Genomic DNA, 17,081 nt, shown 5'->3' on the forward strand with positions numbered 1-17,081 from the left:
CTTTCTGCACAGGCAAATGAATAGGGCTGACAGTTTAGTTTAACAATGTGAAGGGTTACATATTTGGTTTACATTACACAGATTGGATGCAGAGTATAAAATTGGTGAGGATATCTTAGATGAGTTGGAGGCTATAAGGGATCTGGAGGTGTTAGTGGATAAGGACCTGAAATTTGGGTGATATTTTGCTAAAATTGTGAGGACAGCACAAAACATTATGCAAATGATGTGGAGAACACTGACATATAGGAGTAAAAATGTTATGATTTTATTGTATGTCTTTGATCAGACTGCATATGGATTACTGTGTGTAGATTTGGTCACTGGATTTTCAAAAGGGTGAAGAGATGTTGAAATGAGTGCAGTTCAGAGATGATTGACTGAGGTAGTTTCTGGTAGAGTATAAAGGCAGATTGAGGGAATGTAAATTGCAGAGTCTAGAGGATAGAAGGACGAGGACAGGGGACATGATTGAGACATATACATTAGTAAGGGTTTATTACCAGATTAATGTGGATCAGATTTTTCATAGTTTGGGTAGAGATGGAGAGAACAAGGGGTCCCTCCCTGGAAACTATATAAGGAGGGTGTGAGCAAAGGGGGCGAGGAGAGGTTTTTTATGTGGCAAGTTGTGGGTGGTGGGAATGCACTGCCTGGAAGTGTGGAGATAATGAATGCATTCAAGCATGGTATGATGAGCTGTGTGTGTGTGTGTGTGTGTGTGTGTGTGTGTGTGTGTGTGTGTGTGTGTGTGTGTAATGGAGGATCTCCTGTGATAAGTCATTGACTCCATGGAGGGCTCATAATAATAATCTAGCCTTAGTCCACCTATGGTACTGATGTTGTATGTCTTGTGGATGGGATTTGCATTAAAAAAATGCTCTCTCTCTCTCTCTCTCTCTCTCTCGCTTTGTTCACTCATCCACACTGTTTAATTACATTCATTTAATATAATATGGCAACAGTATTCTAATTATTTCATCAGGCAATAATCAACTCCTTTACTTTAATCACTTAAACATCCATTGAGAGACTTCAGAAACAATCAAATATTAAAAATCAGTCATTATATATAAATACAAGGTAATTCCACACCCTTGTCGTAAACGTTAGAGCCATACCCTTCAAAACTAATGAAAAGGTAACAATAAAAAATGGGTCTAGAAGGCAAAATGTCAAGAAATAAACATCAATTAATTGGGTAACTGGCAAAATAACCTCCATTGCCAGGTCATTGAGGCATCTCACTATTGACGTTCTCACTCATTCAAAAGTTCCTAGCTTATTTCTTATAATAAATGCATATTTAAAATGTTCCTGTAGTTCATCAACATTTTCCACTAAGACAGACCATGGCAATAATTTTAAATGCTCCACCCCCCATCTGGATTTAAGACCAGGTGACTTAAGAGGCCCATATAATTGGCTTATCTCGGCCAATCCATCTTTCAACAAAATGAAATCTTCACTCAAGATAACCTCAGGCTTCATACTTGAAGTATAGTGGAAAACTCTGCCATGTTTCTCCTCCTCCACACCAAGGGAATGTCATCAAGTACATCATGGAAGTTATTTTTTTTACTATGTTTTGCAAGAAGTCTTGATACAGAGGTCATTCATTTAAATCCTGTTTGCCAAAACATGTGGCACTATTAATCTGTCCTTTGAAGATACCTGTCCATATGGTGACATAGAATTAATTCCTTAATCAAATAATTGCATGTTGATTTTGATTGGTTTACATATGATTTTTGTGATAATTGAAAATACCATCAAGTTAATATTCTCTCATCCATGAAAGCTTCCAGGAGAGAAATCTTTGCTCCATATACACTCATAGAAACTGCTAACAACATACTAATCGGTGATGATGATAATGATTGTCTGCTGGAAAGTCCGTAGCCTTTTTGAATTGGTATGGCTAATACTGAGCAACCCTCCTCCCTCTATACAGCTGCTTGACAGGTGCCCTTTTCTACTGTTATCCTCTGTGTGTGTGTGTGTGTGTGTGTGTGTGTGTGTGTGTGTGTGTAGATTCTATACCACTAAATAGCATGCTTTCCTCAGTTTCCAGTACCTTCATGGTTCTTTGTCTCCTCCTCCTTTTCATGATGTAGAAACTAGCCCATGCTCACAAAGGCAGATGAAGTATGAAGTGAATGTTTAAGAACAATGCATTCAATGATTGGGAATGCCTTTTGATTAAGCAATTTGTTTTATGTACATTTCTGTTGGTACATCCATAATAAAAGTACATATTAACCAATTCAATAAACTCGAACTCGCCTTCCATTACATTATACTGACATATAGCTTAGAAACACTGAAATCCAAATAACTGCTGCCACTTACCTAGGATGAAGCCTATCAGGCCAAATGCAACTCCGCTCACATTTTGCATGTGATTCTGGTATTTTTTACAATCACATAATTCATGGGTTGCATCCATCTACTTTGCATGTTGTTATTGTTCGTGCCCCAACTACAAAGAGCTGTATCTTGGAAATGCAGGGTTTCTGAACATATGTTTATTGGGATTTTTTCATTAGTTTTGGGGTGTAGAATACATCTTTAAAGTTTACAACAGAATTGAAATCGCTCCATATAGTTTAACAGGAAAAAAAACATTTAAATTTTATTCAAGCTAATTGCAAAAGTTTGCTAGTGAAACAATGTTGGTTTCTTGGTTGGCTTGAGCTTTAAACTTCCGCAGTTAAGTGTTATGCTACAGCATGGTATATCACTATGAAGGTTTGCTTTTAAAAGAAAAGTTTTCTCATAAGAGTATAGTATGCTTTTAAGAAAAGACAAAAATTTTGAGAAGGGAAAGTCCTTTAGGTATAACAGTAGTCAGGGATTACTCTAGGCAGGGCTCCAAAAATCCATTTGTCCACACACCATAGTCAAGTTATCGGAGACAAATGGTGAGTGGATGTTCAGCTTGGTTTCAAACACATTCAAAATATATTATTTTCTTTGCATAATTTTCACTAGTTTTTCATTTTAAAACATCATCTCATCCATTGGCAAGTTATTTGATCAGGAGCGGTTGTGAAAAAATTAATTAGAGAAGTTTTATTTCCAACCAGGAGATAGCATCTTATGTAATTATGAAGATTAACTTATTAAATTAATTTATGCAGTACCAAAATGGTGTCAATTATTGCTGATGTTATTAACCAAGAATTAGTTAAGGAAATCAGACTCCAGTAGAGTGAGTCATCTTCTTGATGCTTCTACAGATATTTCAAATGAGGAGGAACTTGTCCCATTACATGAGATACGCTGATAAAAATCAGAAACTAAAAGAGGCATTTATTACTATAATTCCTCTGCGAAGTTCAACAGCTGCATGGTACTTTGATACATTAGAGAGCAAAATGAGAAAGTTATTCTTGCCATGGAAGAACTTTTGCCCACATTGACAGCCTATTTAAATCATCCTGCAAGGGTGAATTAAATAGGCATCGTCTTGATTAACCATTATTCTACTAATTTTGCCATATGTCATTTCCTTTCAGATAATTTCCTATATCATTTATGTACAAATTAAACAGTAGTGGTCGTATCATGGAACTTTGCAGCATACCACTATGTGATAATGATGCCCTTTGATTGGAAAGACCTGGGTTCAAATCCAGTCTAGAGGTTTGAAGAATCTTTATAAGAACTTTTATACTCAAGGTGAGTAGTTAGTTTCATATGTAGGTGGGAGGGTTTCATCTGTAAAGCAGGCATAACTAGAGAATACATCTACCTGACAAGAGTACACTATGTATTAATCAGAGCTTTAATTATGTTTCTAAATGACCAAGTAACTTGACTGTAGTGATAGTTTTTTCTGTCCCTGCCCACTTTTCATGTTGCCATATGATCATCTGATATTTTTATAACACCTGGCCTTTTAAAAGTGTAGAACATAGTATTGATGGTGAGCAAAGTAATGTTCACAGCCTCTCAGATTGGAAATAATGGTTTATAAAGTAAATAAATTATCTATGGGGAAACACTCCATTGCTATTGAACGATTGATATTTTAGTTTATTGTTGTATCTATTCTTTCCTAAACATGTAGCAGTTTAAAATTGTTTTCTAGGTAATAAATTAAAAAATTCTGTAACCAATGTTTTCACCTTTTTTTTCACTTAACCTTAAAAATTTTCAGTGTAATATTTATGCAGTAGTTTTAATTCAGGTCCCTGCAGTGCCTTTAGTCGGAAATATTCTGTGGTTTCCTGATCAGTTTCTCCTGATGCATCTTCCACATATTGAAAAAACACTTGATAAGAAAACAAAAGATTCTTTTAAGTATCAAAGACAAAGCTATCTACAACAAAGAAGTCAGTCAGTCACTAAGTGAGTGTTATTCTTTATTTAATATTGAACAAATATCGACATTTTAATTTAAAATATACTTTTTTTTTACTATTTAGAATTTTCTGAATCTGGAATTCATGTTGCTCCTGTTAGGTTCTCTTAACAGGAGCAACTCAATAAAGCATGTATATCAAGTTAGTATTTTTTGGAATGCTTCTATATAAGCTTCTCCGTAGCCATTACCAAGTACTATTGATTAAGGCATAACATGCAATTAAATATTTTAGACTAAAAATAGAACATTGATATATTTTTCAAGACTAATAGAAGGAGAGATCTACCTTCAGGAATTGTAGTTATGTGGATGGCTAAGTTTCTCCTTGTGTTGAATGGAAATTTTAACATGAATATAAAATCATATAATATATAAATAGGATAGTAAAGTAAATAAGAGGATATAAAATAAGCATGATGGAAAGGTAAATAAATAGTGTAAAATAAAAACAGAGGCAATTAATAGACCAATATATGATATATACAGAAGTTGATGACAATAGAATATAATCGTGAAATGATATCATTTGCAAATGATTTAAAATTTCTTATTTATGACTTATTATATAACCATATAATTGATCCTAAAGCACAGTAAGTATGATTAGTGGAAAATTTATGATGTGATGAGTAGGTAATTCATCGATAAGGAATTTTAAACCATCTGCACAAATATCATTTTATGATTGTGAATGAGTCAATGAGAAGATTGTGCTTGAGGAATGCTGTGTTTATAGATGTATGGAGTGATTTAATGGAGGAAACATAATGAAAGCCAATGCTTTCATTATGACCAGCATAATGAAAGCATTGGCTGAATGTAGGAAGAAAATAGGCAATAGAAAGGAGTCATGAGGCACTCTTGCATTGGTAGAAAAATCTGAAGAGTGAGAATACTATCCACTATGACTTACAGTGAATAATTGGGATGAAAACAGGCTACCCAGTTACAAAGGATAGTAGGAAGACCATAGGATGGCAGTTTGGTGAGCCAAGTATAAAAGCACAGGTTTCTTTGAACCTTTCCATTTATTGTCTAGAGGTGGGTGATGTAGGCTAGTCTGTTGTGGAGCTAGAATCTGTTGTGGTTTTCATTGATTATCTGGTTAGCCATTAAATGGTGACCAACCAGTTAAACTTGCTGAATTATCAGATTTCCAACTGATCAAAGCCTGATCCTGAAGTTTTATTTTAGTGAGGGCAATAATACTTGGACTTTGACAAGAGCAGTATGCACAAAAAACTTATGTACTTGTTAAATATAAAGTACTAGGAATGCAAGGGAGAAGATTTTATATCAGTTAATAACCTTTTTTAGAAAGAAGCTCAGATACAAGAAACCAGAATGTTTTGTTTTGATTTTAAATAATAAATTATCATCCTCTGTTAGAGTAAAACAACACGAAGCAATTGACATTAAGTCATTATAATGGAATACAAGATAAGCAGATTAAACTGAAGGACTAGTTTATGTTGCCCTATGAAACAATTTGAATCATTTAGTCTTACACTATGCATAACCTAATCTACTTTCTCATTCCCATTTTCCCTTGTATGTTAGGAGCAGTGGCTTGTCACAGCTAAATAACTTCTTGGCTTCTCAGAAACCAAATTAGTGTGCTGATAGGATATTTACTCCTGTCTGAACAGTGTATTATGACTGTTGATTGCATGTGTTCTTCTGGCCAGTTTGCCTCTTTTGCACGATGAAAAACCCCTAGTTTTTCATCGGAGGGAAAATCTTGTGCCTCAATTTGAGACTTGTTTACCAGCTTGTTAGTGATTATATTTATTAATGTATTAAACAAGTAATGATCATAGACAAGCATTATATGATGCATTCTTTGATAGAATTCCTGAATAATGATGACTATTCATTTTCACAGTTGTATTATAGATATATAGTTTTGTTTTGCATAAAGTTACCATGAAAATGTTCCTATTGAAATCAAAATTGAAGTGATGTGATTAATTTTAAGAGCCGTTGATTACCAGATCTCATTAAACTCATGCAGCAAAAGAGAGAGACATTATTGTTATATTTTGAATCATTTTTCATGGTAAAAATAGTTCTAAACAACGTTATACAACACTGAAATTTGCCTTTAGACAAAAGCAGGTGATTTTAACATAGTTGTATGCATTGATTGCGAAAGTGGTATGCACGCGCCTGTGTGTGTACAAAAAAAAAAAAAAAAAAAAAAAAAGACTGTGCCTTAACAAATTGAGAAAATCAACTACAATCTCCTTCAAAATAGTTCCCTTCTGAGTTGACACACACAGCTGCATACGATGCTGCCAATGTTCAAAGCAATGTAGAAGTTGCAGGGGGCCAGGTCTGGCGAATAAGGTGGGTGCTCAAGCACAGTGATGGTGTGATATTAGCTGAAAACTGCTTCACAGACAAAGCGTTGTGGGCTGATGCATTGTCTTGGTGCAAAATCCAACTGTTTCTCCACAATTCTGGTAATTTCCTTCTCACACATTCATGTAATTTCATCAAGACTTAAAGGTAATACTGCTGATTTATAGCCTGGCCACTGGGAACCCACTCTGCCATTACATTGCTCTGAATATCGAAGAAAACAATCAACATGGCCTTGAACTTCGAACAACTCGTGTGCTTTTTATGGTCTTGGAGATGTTGCTGACTTCCACTGCATTGATTGTTGCTTGGTTTCCGGATCATACTTAAATATCCAAGTTTCATCATAAGTAATTACCAAATTCAACAAATCTGATTCATCCTTCTTAATGCGTTGCAAAAGGTCCAAACACAGTTCCTTGTGGCGTTCTTTTTGTTCATCTGACAACATTTTTGGAACCATTTTTGCCCAAATCTTTTTCATGTTCAATTCTTCTGTTAAAATGCATCGCACGCTTTCCTTGTCCAAATGAACTTTCTCACAATTCAAACAATTCACAAAAATCCAAAAGTATCGTTGCTCGTGTACGCAATATTCTAATGGCAAAAATGGAGAAATCTCTAATGATTTGTTGCACTCAAAAGAAAATTCCTTTGAATGGAAATCTTATTAAACAAAAAAGTTTCAAAGTTTATAAACATTTATAGTGCAGACCAGGTGTTCAATGCAGTTGAATCCTGGTTATATTGAAAAAATGCAAAAACGTACATATATTTCGAAAAATGAAAGATCAGCTCCCGGATTCAAAGTTTTCAAAGATAGAATTACTCTACTGTTTTGTAGTAATGCACAAGGTGATTACATGACAAACCCAATGTTTATTAACCGAGCCTCAAATCCTCGTGCTGTGAAAGATTAAAATATGCACTTTATTTTATTTTTCCTAAAACATTTATGCATTATGGGCAATGAAGTTTACATACAATTTGTAATTTTTATAATTTTATACTATGTATTTGTTTCATAGTTTATGTTTTCTTAACTTATATGAATTACCCGAATTACGTAAATCATGTAAATAAAAATATATTTTTGTTAGATGTGTCATTATTGTTTATATAATTTAAAAAAAAAAAAAAACAATTTCGGAACATAACCCTACTTTTTCTATGTGATCTGAGTCTCGCGTAACGCAATTTATATAATGCGGCATTTCTGTGGAACCTGACATCCGTGTTGTACAAGGGTTACCTGTACCACCAACCACTCTGAGCTCTTTCATTTTCTCTCCTTAAAAGTTGATTTTCTCCAGTCCCACTCTCCTAACAGTAAAATCATCCTCCTGGGTGATTTTAATGTCCACAACACCAATTGATTTTCCTTTCCCAATTGTACAGATCCTGCAGACAGATGCTGAAACATTTGCCATCACTGATGCCTTACACAAATTGTTCAAAAGCCAACCAGAATACCAGATAACCTGAACCACTCCCCAAATACCCTAGATCTCTTCCTTACCAATGACCCCTCCAAATATGCAGTGAATGTAGTGAACCCCCTCGGTAATTCTGACCACAACCTAGTGCTCCTCTCCTGTGCAACAACACTTACAGTCACTCCCACACGAGTAGTGTTTGGCATTATAACAGTGCCAATTTGGACAGTCTCTGAGACTACTATGTTTCATTCCCATGGTTGAATTATTGTTTCTGGTCTTCCAGTCCAAACATATACATCGAACATATCACCAAAGTAATCCTCACTGGCATGAAAACATATTCCCCACACTACTCTGAACTGCTGTTCCCTATCCAAACCTTGGTTCTCCAAAAGATGTGCTAAGGCTGTACAAATGAAAAATCAGGCATACCACAACTGACTCAAATCAAGAACCCCATCCTCCTTCAATGCCCATACTGAAGCCTGAAACAGATGCAAGAAAATTATGAATGCTTCTAAAACAGAATTTGAGCAGGCAAAAAGCAGGAAGCTTTTTGCCTGCTGAAATTTCTGATCAAATTTGATCAATGCCTGATCAAAATGCCTTTTGATCTCTTGCCAAGGCAGTTGGTCCTAACTTTTGCCCTACACTATTCCCACCCCTATCGTACCCAAATGGCTCAATTGCAACATTACCCACAGAAAAAACTAAACTCTTGGCTTCACACTTTGCCTCTAATGCACACATAATGGACAATAGCAAATACCCTACAGTCATTCCAACTGCCCAATATACAATGTCCCCCCCCCCATATCCTTTTGCCAAAAAGAGATAATAAACCTGTTGTCTAAATTAGACACAAAAAAGTCGCCTGGCCCTGATGGCATTCCTCCATTTGTTCTGAAGGTCTGTGCACCAGAACTGACTCCTGTGGCATCTGTATATACTCTCTTACTCCACTGGTGTGTGTATGTATGTATGTGTATATATATATATATATATTTGTATAAAGAGAATTTAATGGCTGAAACCGAGAATAATTGTAAGGTTTTAATGGTATAACACACTACTAAGCCTCATCATCATAATCTGAAATATCTTGGCATGTACAGCTAACTACTTAGGCATGATTTTTAGTGAAGATGGTAAATTAAATATGGAAATAGATAACAGAATCAACAGAGCTGGTATGGTAGGAAGTCAATTGAATAAATTCATATGGAATGAGAGAAATTAGTCGAAACACTAAATTTGCTGTATACAAGACAGTGTTCAAACCAGTTTTAACTTATGGAACTGAGAGCTGGGTCAGAAGTAAAACACTTGACCAAAGACTAGAGACTGCAGATATGAGAGTCATGAGAAAGATTAGAGGCGTGAACAGATGGCAATATCATATTAAACATGAAGATATTAGGAAAGAACTCGACATTGTCATCATCCAGGAATGCGTTAGCAGAGCTAATCTCAAGTGGTATGGTCACTTAAACAGAATGGGCGAGGAAAGATTAGCAAAACAAGTGTTCTCTGCCAGGTTGGCAGGAAAACCACCCAGAGGAAGACCAAGATATAGGTGGATTGATACGGTACAAAGTGCCTTAGATGATAAAAATATGAGATCTGATAATGTTGGAGTCTTGACAAGTAACAGACTGATTTGGAGGAAAATTGGAAGTTAGTAATGAGGTAAATTTTTCATTTAGTACTGTCATATCCTGTACATCCCTTGAGGGTACATGGTAGGAATTTGATGATGATGATTCCATATATTTTGTAGGCATATGAACAATTAGTATGAGATCATTGGTGGTAGCAAGTACTTGGCATCTCTTATCTGTTGGATTAGTACAGGTGAATAATGAAAACCAGTTGGAGATTTTAATGTTCACAATTCCAAGGAAAATTACTTCACTATTCTAAAAGTTGGACTAATGAAAATCATTTAAATAATGCAAATTGGAAATTGAGATCTTTGTGCTTTATTCTCTGAAATGGTAAATTAGAGCAAGCATAAATATAAATGTCACCTTTGAGATGAAAGTAAACTAAATCATTAATTCAGTTAACTATTAAATTAATCAGGTAACTGTTTAATTAAATTGGTTAGGTTAAGCTAAAAAAATAATCTTTTAGCCATTAACTCAGTTATCTTGCACTCTTATTGGCCCATCCGGTGGCTAAATAATGGAGTTGCCAGAAAGGTGGTATGGGAACTAGGTTATTAAGAATTGCTATATGTAAACATTGCTAATCTAAAACATTGTGTAATATATTGATGAAAAAAAATAATTTTTTTTTTTTTGGAAATGTCTTAATGTATTACAATACAAAAGAGGTTTTTAATGTTTTTATTTTACCAGAGATGTTCAAGCATTGTTTCTGCAAGTATCAGCATGGTTAATAAAAATGGAATCTAGTTTATCTGATACTGGCAAGTTAGTAGAGGACCTAAACAGGAAGTGCAATTTGTTAATTCAGGTTTGTGTTTGAGCATTTTTTTTCTCTCCCCATTATTAGCATTTAGATCAGGTACTTCAACTCATATCAGCCTTTCTACATTTTATGCATTGCAGGTTGCACCTAGAGTTTTTAATACTATTTTGAATAAATTGATTAATTTCTCAATTTAGGATATCATTTTCCAAATTGATAGAAGCATCAGTTGTTGTAATTGCTACTGATTCTTGAACTTTGTTACCACTAGTTTGTATTCTGTTTGGCTTTAAGGAAGATCATAAGAACTGGAGTGGAAAGTCACAATAAGTAAGCTGTACAAACAGCAAGGCAAGATGGTATATACTGTTTAGAGATGAAATTATTTTCAAAATAATTTAATCTCTGAACCAGAAATTGAGGAGTAAGATTTTTTTTTTTTAACTGAGAAGCTTATTTCTCATAATTTTGTAATACTAATAAATTAAGTTTAATCCTTTATCCAAGTGTGAGCAAACAAAGTTTCCGCTGAAGTATCTTCAGGACTGAGGCAACTCGTAAAGGTGGACCAAGCTCTCATCACTCCTTGTCTCAGTATCTCCCATAATGCAAAGCACATTTCCTTGCAGACATGTATAATGCTATGCATTAAGGGAAGGGCCACTACCCAGACTGGTTTAGACCTTTTATTGAGGTCTCATAAGTGGGAGCCAGACCCAGAAGTGGTGATACTGAGGCAGAAGTAATGGAGAAGTCATATTTACCTATACGAGTTGCCAAAAGGTATACCACCTTATTATTAAATTACTCTGGATTTAGAGAAAGATGTTGGAAGTTTTTTTTCACTTGGTTAGACTATAATAAATTTAGTTTAATCCTTTATCCAAGTGTAAGCAAACAAAGTTTGCACACCTGAAGTATCTTCAGGACTGAGGCAACTCATGGTAAGGGTGGACCAAACTCTCATCACTCCTTGTCTTAGTCTCCCATGATGCAAAGCACATTTCCTTACAGACATGTATAATGCTATGCAAAAAAAACTTCCAACATCTCATAATTTTGCTCTGTATTATTATGCATTTATAAGTATTTCATAGCTTCCAAATGCAATGTTGTTCTTCACTTAGCATCATAATAATTTCAAGAAAACGTGCTTAAACATGGGAATCCACTTTTTACTGTAAATAATATGCAAAAATTGGATTATCCAGTTTCATAATTTGAAGTGATTGCAGTTATTGAATAATTGCAATTGTCATTTACACTTCTGATATTAAATGCTAATCATCCATTTTTATTTGAGTAATGTTTTGTTAGAGTATTAAAGAAAAATTATTGATTTTTTATTTATTTTTTATTTTGAAAGATTATTTATATGTAATTGAGTGTGATAATATTTCTTGATTCAGCACATCACCAATCTCAAAAAATAGGCATCTTCAAATCTTTGCTGAACAGAGCACATTATCTGCTCCAATTCCCAAGCTCTTCAACAAGAATTGAGCACATTCCAATGCATCCTACTACAGAATGGCTTCACCTCAAGGAAGTTTAAACTCGTTCAAGTCCATTCCCGAAAATCCTGAACCTGTAAGATGACTCCCCATCCCTTATATTGCAGACATCTCTGAGATGATTGCTAAGATCCTGTAAATATACAATTTAGGTCCAACATTTTTCCTTTCCCTGTCAACAAAGTCTCCTCTTGGTTACTATCCATGAATTATAAACAGCCTCCCTCCGTAGTGTTTACCAAGTTCAGCATGAGTGCCTATTTTTATACTTTGGACAAACAGGCTGTTCAATTAAAAAATGACTATAAGAACACTAGTCTTATATCAACAACAATAAACCTGGAAAATCTGGTTTTGTTCAGCATGGAGTGGACACTGACCACGAGTCCTACGGTTCAGTACTTGCATTTTACATTGATGCATGTTTAGCTTCGAGTAGTTATTTAAACAAAGTGCTGAAGCACTTCTATATTGCTCAAATTTAAATTGGGATGACAGCTTCTATTGCCAAGATTTCGGAGTCTCATCCTCATAAATGGCAAGTAATAGTGTTTTCCCCCCATATTTTATTTAATTTTTATTAATTTATTTTTTTAAATCTAATATAATGCTATGTCAGTTAATTTATTATCCAACTTTAATTTCATTTTATTTTATAACCGCCTGCTAAGTGGCATATGTCACATGGTTCAACTCTGTAAACAGGATTAACATTCTTTTTTCTAGCTTTGCCTTGTGATTATGCTGTTGCATGGATGATGACCAGTTTATTTCTGGTAAAAAGATATGCAATAATAAAAATAATTATTTATTCTTGTGAATACGTGTCTAATAAACTAAAGCTGATATCCTTGTCTGAGTACTTATCTGATGAAGACGAATATGGATACCAAGTCTATGCTTATGCCTGCTTTGGAAGTTGGATTCTATCTATCATTAAACAGAATCACTACTAGAGAATTCTGGACATCTCTTGTTCCCAGTGTTTGTCAAATTCTCCTTGTTCCCAGCTTTTATAGGCTACTACCATAAGTCCCTTTTGACTGTGCATGAGGGAAGCACTACATGCTCTAGACATTACTGCAGTCAGTAATTCAAAATTTTTTGCAGATACTGACAGTAGACTAATTCCACCCGAATTCTCACATCTGGCGAGATATCATTTATTAGGAATTATAATTATCTTTGCTTTTTTCCACTGTTTAGGTGTCTTTTAAGTCTCTAGCACATTGATCAAGATCAGTTGCAGTTTAACAGTAGCAGTTTCTTTAGTGGTCTTAAGCATTTCTATTGCTATATTATCATTCCCTGAAGCCTTTCAATTTTTGATTTTCTCTAATATGGTTGTTATTTCATTTTTAAATATAGGTTCTTCTGATGTAATATTTAAATCTCTGTTTACAGGAAGTTCTTCCATCATTGAACTTCTAATTATGTCAGTTATATTATTTTCTACATTTAAAATCTCATAAAAATGTTCTTATCATTTTCTAACAATCGTATAGTCTTCAGTTAGCAGCAAGCCATCTTTATCTCATAGCATTTATTTGCTTCTCTGTGGTTCATGTGCTTCTACTAAGAAGCACACGAACCACAACACTTGTTTTCATGAAATTAACGACTGTTTTTGCAATAAGCAACCAAAATAAAATCTGCCAGATCATCCCACATGAACAAGTATTTTTTGTTCGCATTGCAAGAACTTATATAACATGAAAGAAGCATAATCTAGACATTAGAGAATATTACATACGTGCTGATTGCTTCCAGCAGAGGAAAGCTGCATTCAACTATGTAGCCTCTCAAGTTAGGAAAACATTGTCTTCTCTCTGAGAGTGGTCTGAAAAGTTCTCGGCCTAACAACGAAAAAACGAATTTATAATTTTCAAATTATTTTTTTATTTTTCAACATAATCTCCCTTAAGACATTTATTCCAGTGATACTCCAGCGCAGTGGTTCTCAGTAAGATCTGTAAAGTACCTCTGTACAGCTGCAATCAACTCTTGATTGGAAGAAAAATGCTGACCAGCGAGGAAGAGTTTTAGTTTTGGGAAGAGATAGAAGTCAGAGGGAGCAAAATCTGGGGAATAGGGTGGATGTTCTAATTCATAGTGCAGGTCCCTTAATTTTTCCATTGCCAAAACATCTTTGTGAGCAGGTGCATTGTCCTGATGAAAGGTGATTTTTTTCTTCTGCAAACCGGGTCTTTTCTCACAAATTTTTTCGTCTAGTCTGGTTAAAAGATCGGAATAATATTCCCTGGTTATTGTTTTACCCTTTTCAAGATAATTAATAAAAAAAAATGCCTTTAGCATCCCAAAACACTGATGTGTTTTATGGATGCTAAAAGCATCCCTAAATGTTTTAAGAATGACCTTTCCTGCTGATGGAACTGACTTTGTCTTCTTGGCACTGGGCAGCCGTCTTTTCTCCACTGTTTTCACTGCTGTTTGGATTCTGGCTGTAATGGTGAATCCAAGTCTCATCCATAGTCATAAATCGATGCACAAAATCTGTTTTATTCTTGTTAAAAGCTTCAAGCACTGTTCAGAGATTTTCATGTGAGTGCATTTTTGATCTGCTGTGAGGAAGTGTGACACCCATCTTGCGCAAAGCTTTTTCATTTGCAATTCTTCATGCAAAATATATCCTACATGTTCTTTTGAAATGCATATAGTCTCAACAATTTCATGCACTTTGACTTGCTGGTCATCCAATAACATATCGTGCACTTGATCAATGATTTCTGGTGTTGTTACACTTTTTGGACGTCCTTCACGTGGATCAACTTCAAGGCTGGTATATGACCACGTTTAAACTCGGCAGTCCATTTCTTAATTGTCGAAAATGAAGGAGAAGTTTGCCCATAAAATTTTATGAACTTAGAATGAATATCTTTTGGCATTAAACTTTCTTTTATAAAGAATTTTATAACTGCACCATACTCAATTTTATCCATTTCGGGGATACAGACAATACTTTTGCTTCAGATAGCTGTATAAATAAACTACTTGATAGAATAACTTGCAATTTCACATGGATGTTTATGACAGATGCACAAACTTATAAAAAAAAAATCATGCCAGTAGTGTTGCCATCTATGGTCGAGGCTGAGAACTTTTCAGACCACCCTCGTATCTTGCAAACAGCACACACAGGCCAAAATACTTTTATTTTGTACATGTATACAGATGGATCAAAATCAGTCTTTTAGTGGAGTCTGCTTCTTTCTTTTTATACAGCATAATATCTAATTGAATTCCTCTGGAATGGCAATTATACTGTTAAGTTGCATGCCATAGAGCTTCCACCACAATGACATTAGATAAAGACAAAATGACTGTCAAAGCTGTATTATTTATAATGACTTATTAGGTTCTGTGTGGTCTTTGAAAAATTTCCTATACCACAAACATCCAATGCTCACACTGATCTAACATCTCTTTCACCACATCCTTGAGTTTTAACAAAGGACATTTGCTTATGCTGGATCTGGAATTCTCAAGGCGAAATACCCAGGAAATTTTCAAATCTTTCTTGTTTCTAGTTCAAGGAAAAACAACTTGAGACTCGAGACCTTTCATAAATTTAAATTTATAAATCCGAAACAGAAAAGTGTCTTTATTATAATTTTAGAAAAATGCATCTTATATCATATAGATTAAAGTTTTATTACAAATTAATGAAACTGTTCATTGACTGTAATAATTATACATCTATTTGCAGGGCTCGACAAATTATGCAAAATCCTACTCATCATGCAACAAATCTGCTTGCCAAGTCCGTCATTATTTTAATAACGTCTCAATAAGTCAATAGGAGTTCCATAAACTGATCAATGGTGCTGCATCTGTGTATTAATTTAAAAAGTTAATTTTTTATTAAATAAAAAATATTATATTTTGTTCAGTCTGCAGTTATTCACCAGCTGACAAAATCTACTCACCACAGGTGAGTGGGAGAGCGTTTGTCGAGCCCTGTCTATTTGTGTTTCCTTTAAATATAATACAATACTATCATTATATTTACTAAAATAAAGAGCCAAAAGGCTTCATTTCGGCAATGCAAAATTATATAAGTGGATATTAGATCCATTATATATGGATCTAATATCCACTTAGATCCAGCATTATTTCAAAGCCAAATGTAGAAATTCTGAAAGTTTCTACTTTCATAGTTTAATAGTAATTTTTTTATAGTAAAAATAAGTATCAACTTATTTTTATGGAACTTTCATAGTTTCTACATACAGCATTGAAATAATGCTGGATCTAATATCTGCTTTACTATCATTATATGACTAATATGATTACAAATCAAGTGCAACAAAACAGCCACACATAATAGACATTTTTGTTTCACTTAGACATAGCAGGTCAGTTCTTTCACAGCATTACTCCTCATATCAGAAGGTTCATTAGTTAAACAGAAAAAAATCACTACCAATAGCCAACTGACTTTTATGCTGTAATGTATGGTGAAATCATTATTTTTAATTTTTATTTTTAAATTTGGATCACATTTGATAATGTGTTGTTGTGATAAAAATTATTTTATAATTTTAATATTAATTTTTTCATCTTAATATGTAAAAATGGAGGATATTATGGATCCATCCATATTTTATAATCACATATAGAAAGTTTTAAAGCTAAAATTTATGCAAGCTGTAATAATGACCTTTAGCATTGAAATTAACTTGGTTTGCACTGCTTAAGAAGACCCAAGCTCTGTCCAAGAGCCCATATGTGTTTTCCCTTTATTATTGCTTAAATTAGGTTTTACTGGCCTGACAACTGTGGGTTAGATCTTGGACTATTGGTTCTCATCAGAGATCAGGCAGGATACCTAGAGAGAACCACAACCCTTTCATTACCATAGCAATCCAATGTCAGAAAGTTAATTGAAGCTTTTTGGCACTGTAATTTTAATAAATTTACTTTAATAAATGTTTA

At 34.3% G+C, this 17,081-nt stretch overlaps 1 protein-coding gene across 2 annotated transcripts in view; it reads left to right on the plus strand.

Moving 5' to 3' along the window:
- SWIP (strumpellin and WASH-interacting protein) overlaps positions 1 to 17,081 on the plus strand; it is a 557,147-nt gene that overhangs the window by 111,168 nt on the left and 428,898 nt on the right. For both annotated transcript variants that reach the window (XM_090402140.1, XM_090402141.1), the window contains 2 exons: positions 4,196 to 4,356; positions 10,539 to 10,656. In XM_090402140.1, the coding sequence (XP_090258266.1) occupies positions 4,196 to 4,356; positions 10,539 to 10,656 (279 nt within the window). The remainder of the gene's footprint in view (positions 1 to 4,195; positions 4,357 to 10,538; positions 10,657 to 17,081) is intronic.

Source organism: Typopeltis vanoorti, chromosome 12, assembly GCF_054136105.1.
Source record: "Typopeltis vanoorti isolate ZY-2024b chromosome 12, IOZ_Tvanoo_1.0, whole genome shotgun sequence".
Taxonomy (NCBI): domain Eukaryota; kingdom Metazoa; phylum Arthropoda; class Arachnida; order Uropygi; family Thelyphonidae; genus Typopeltis; species Typopeltis vanoorti.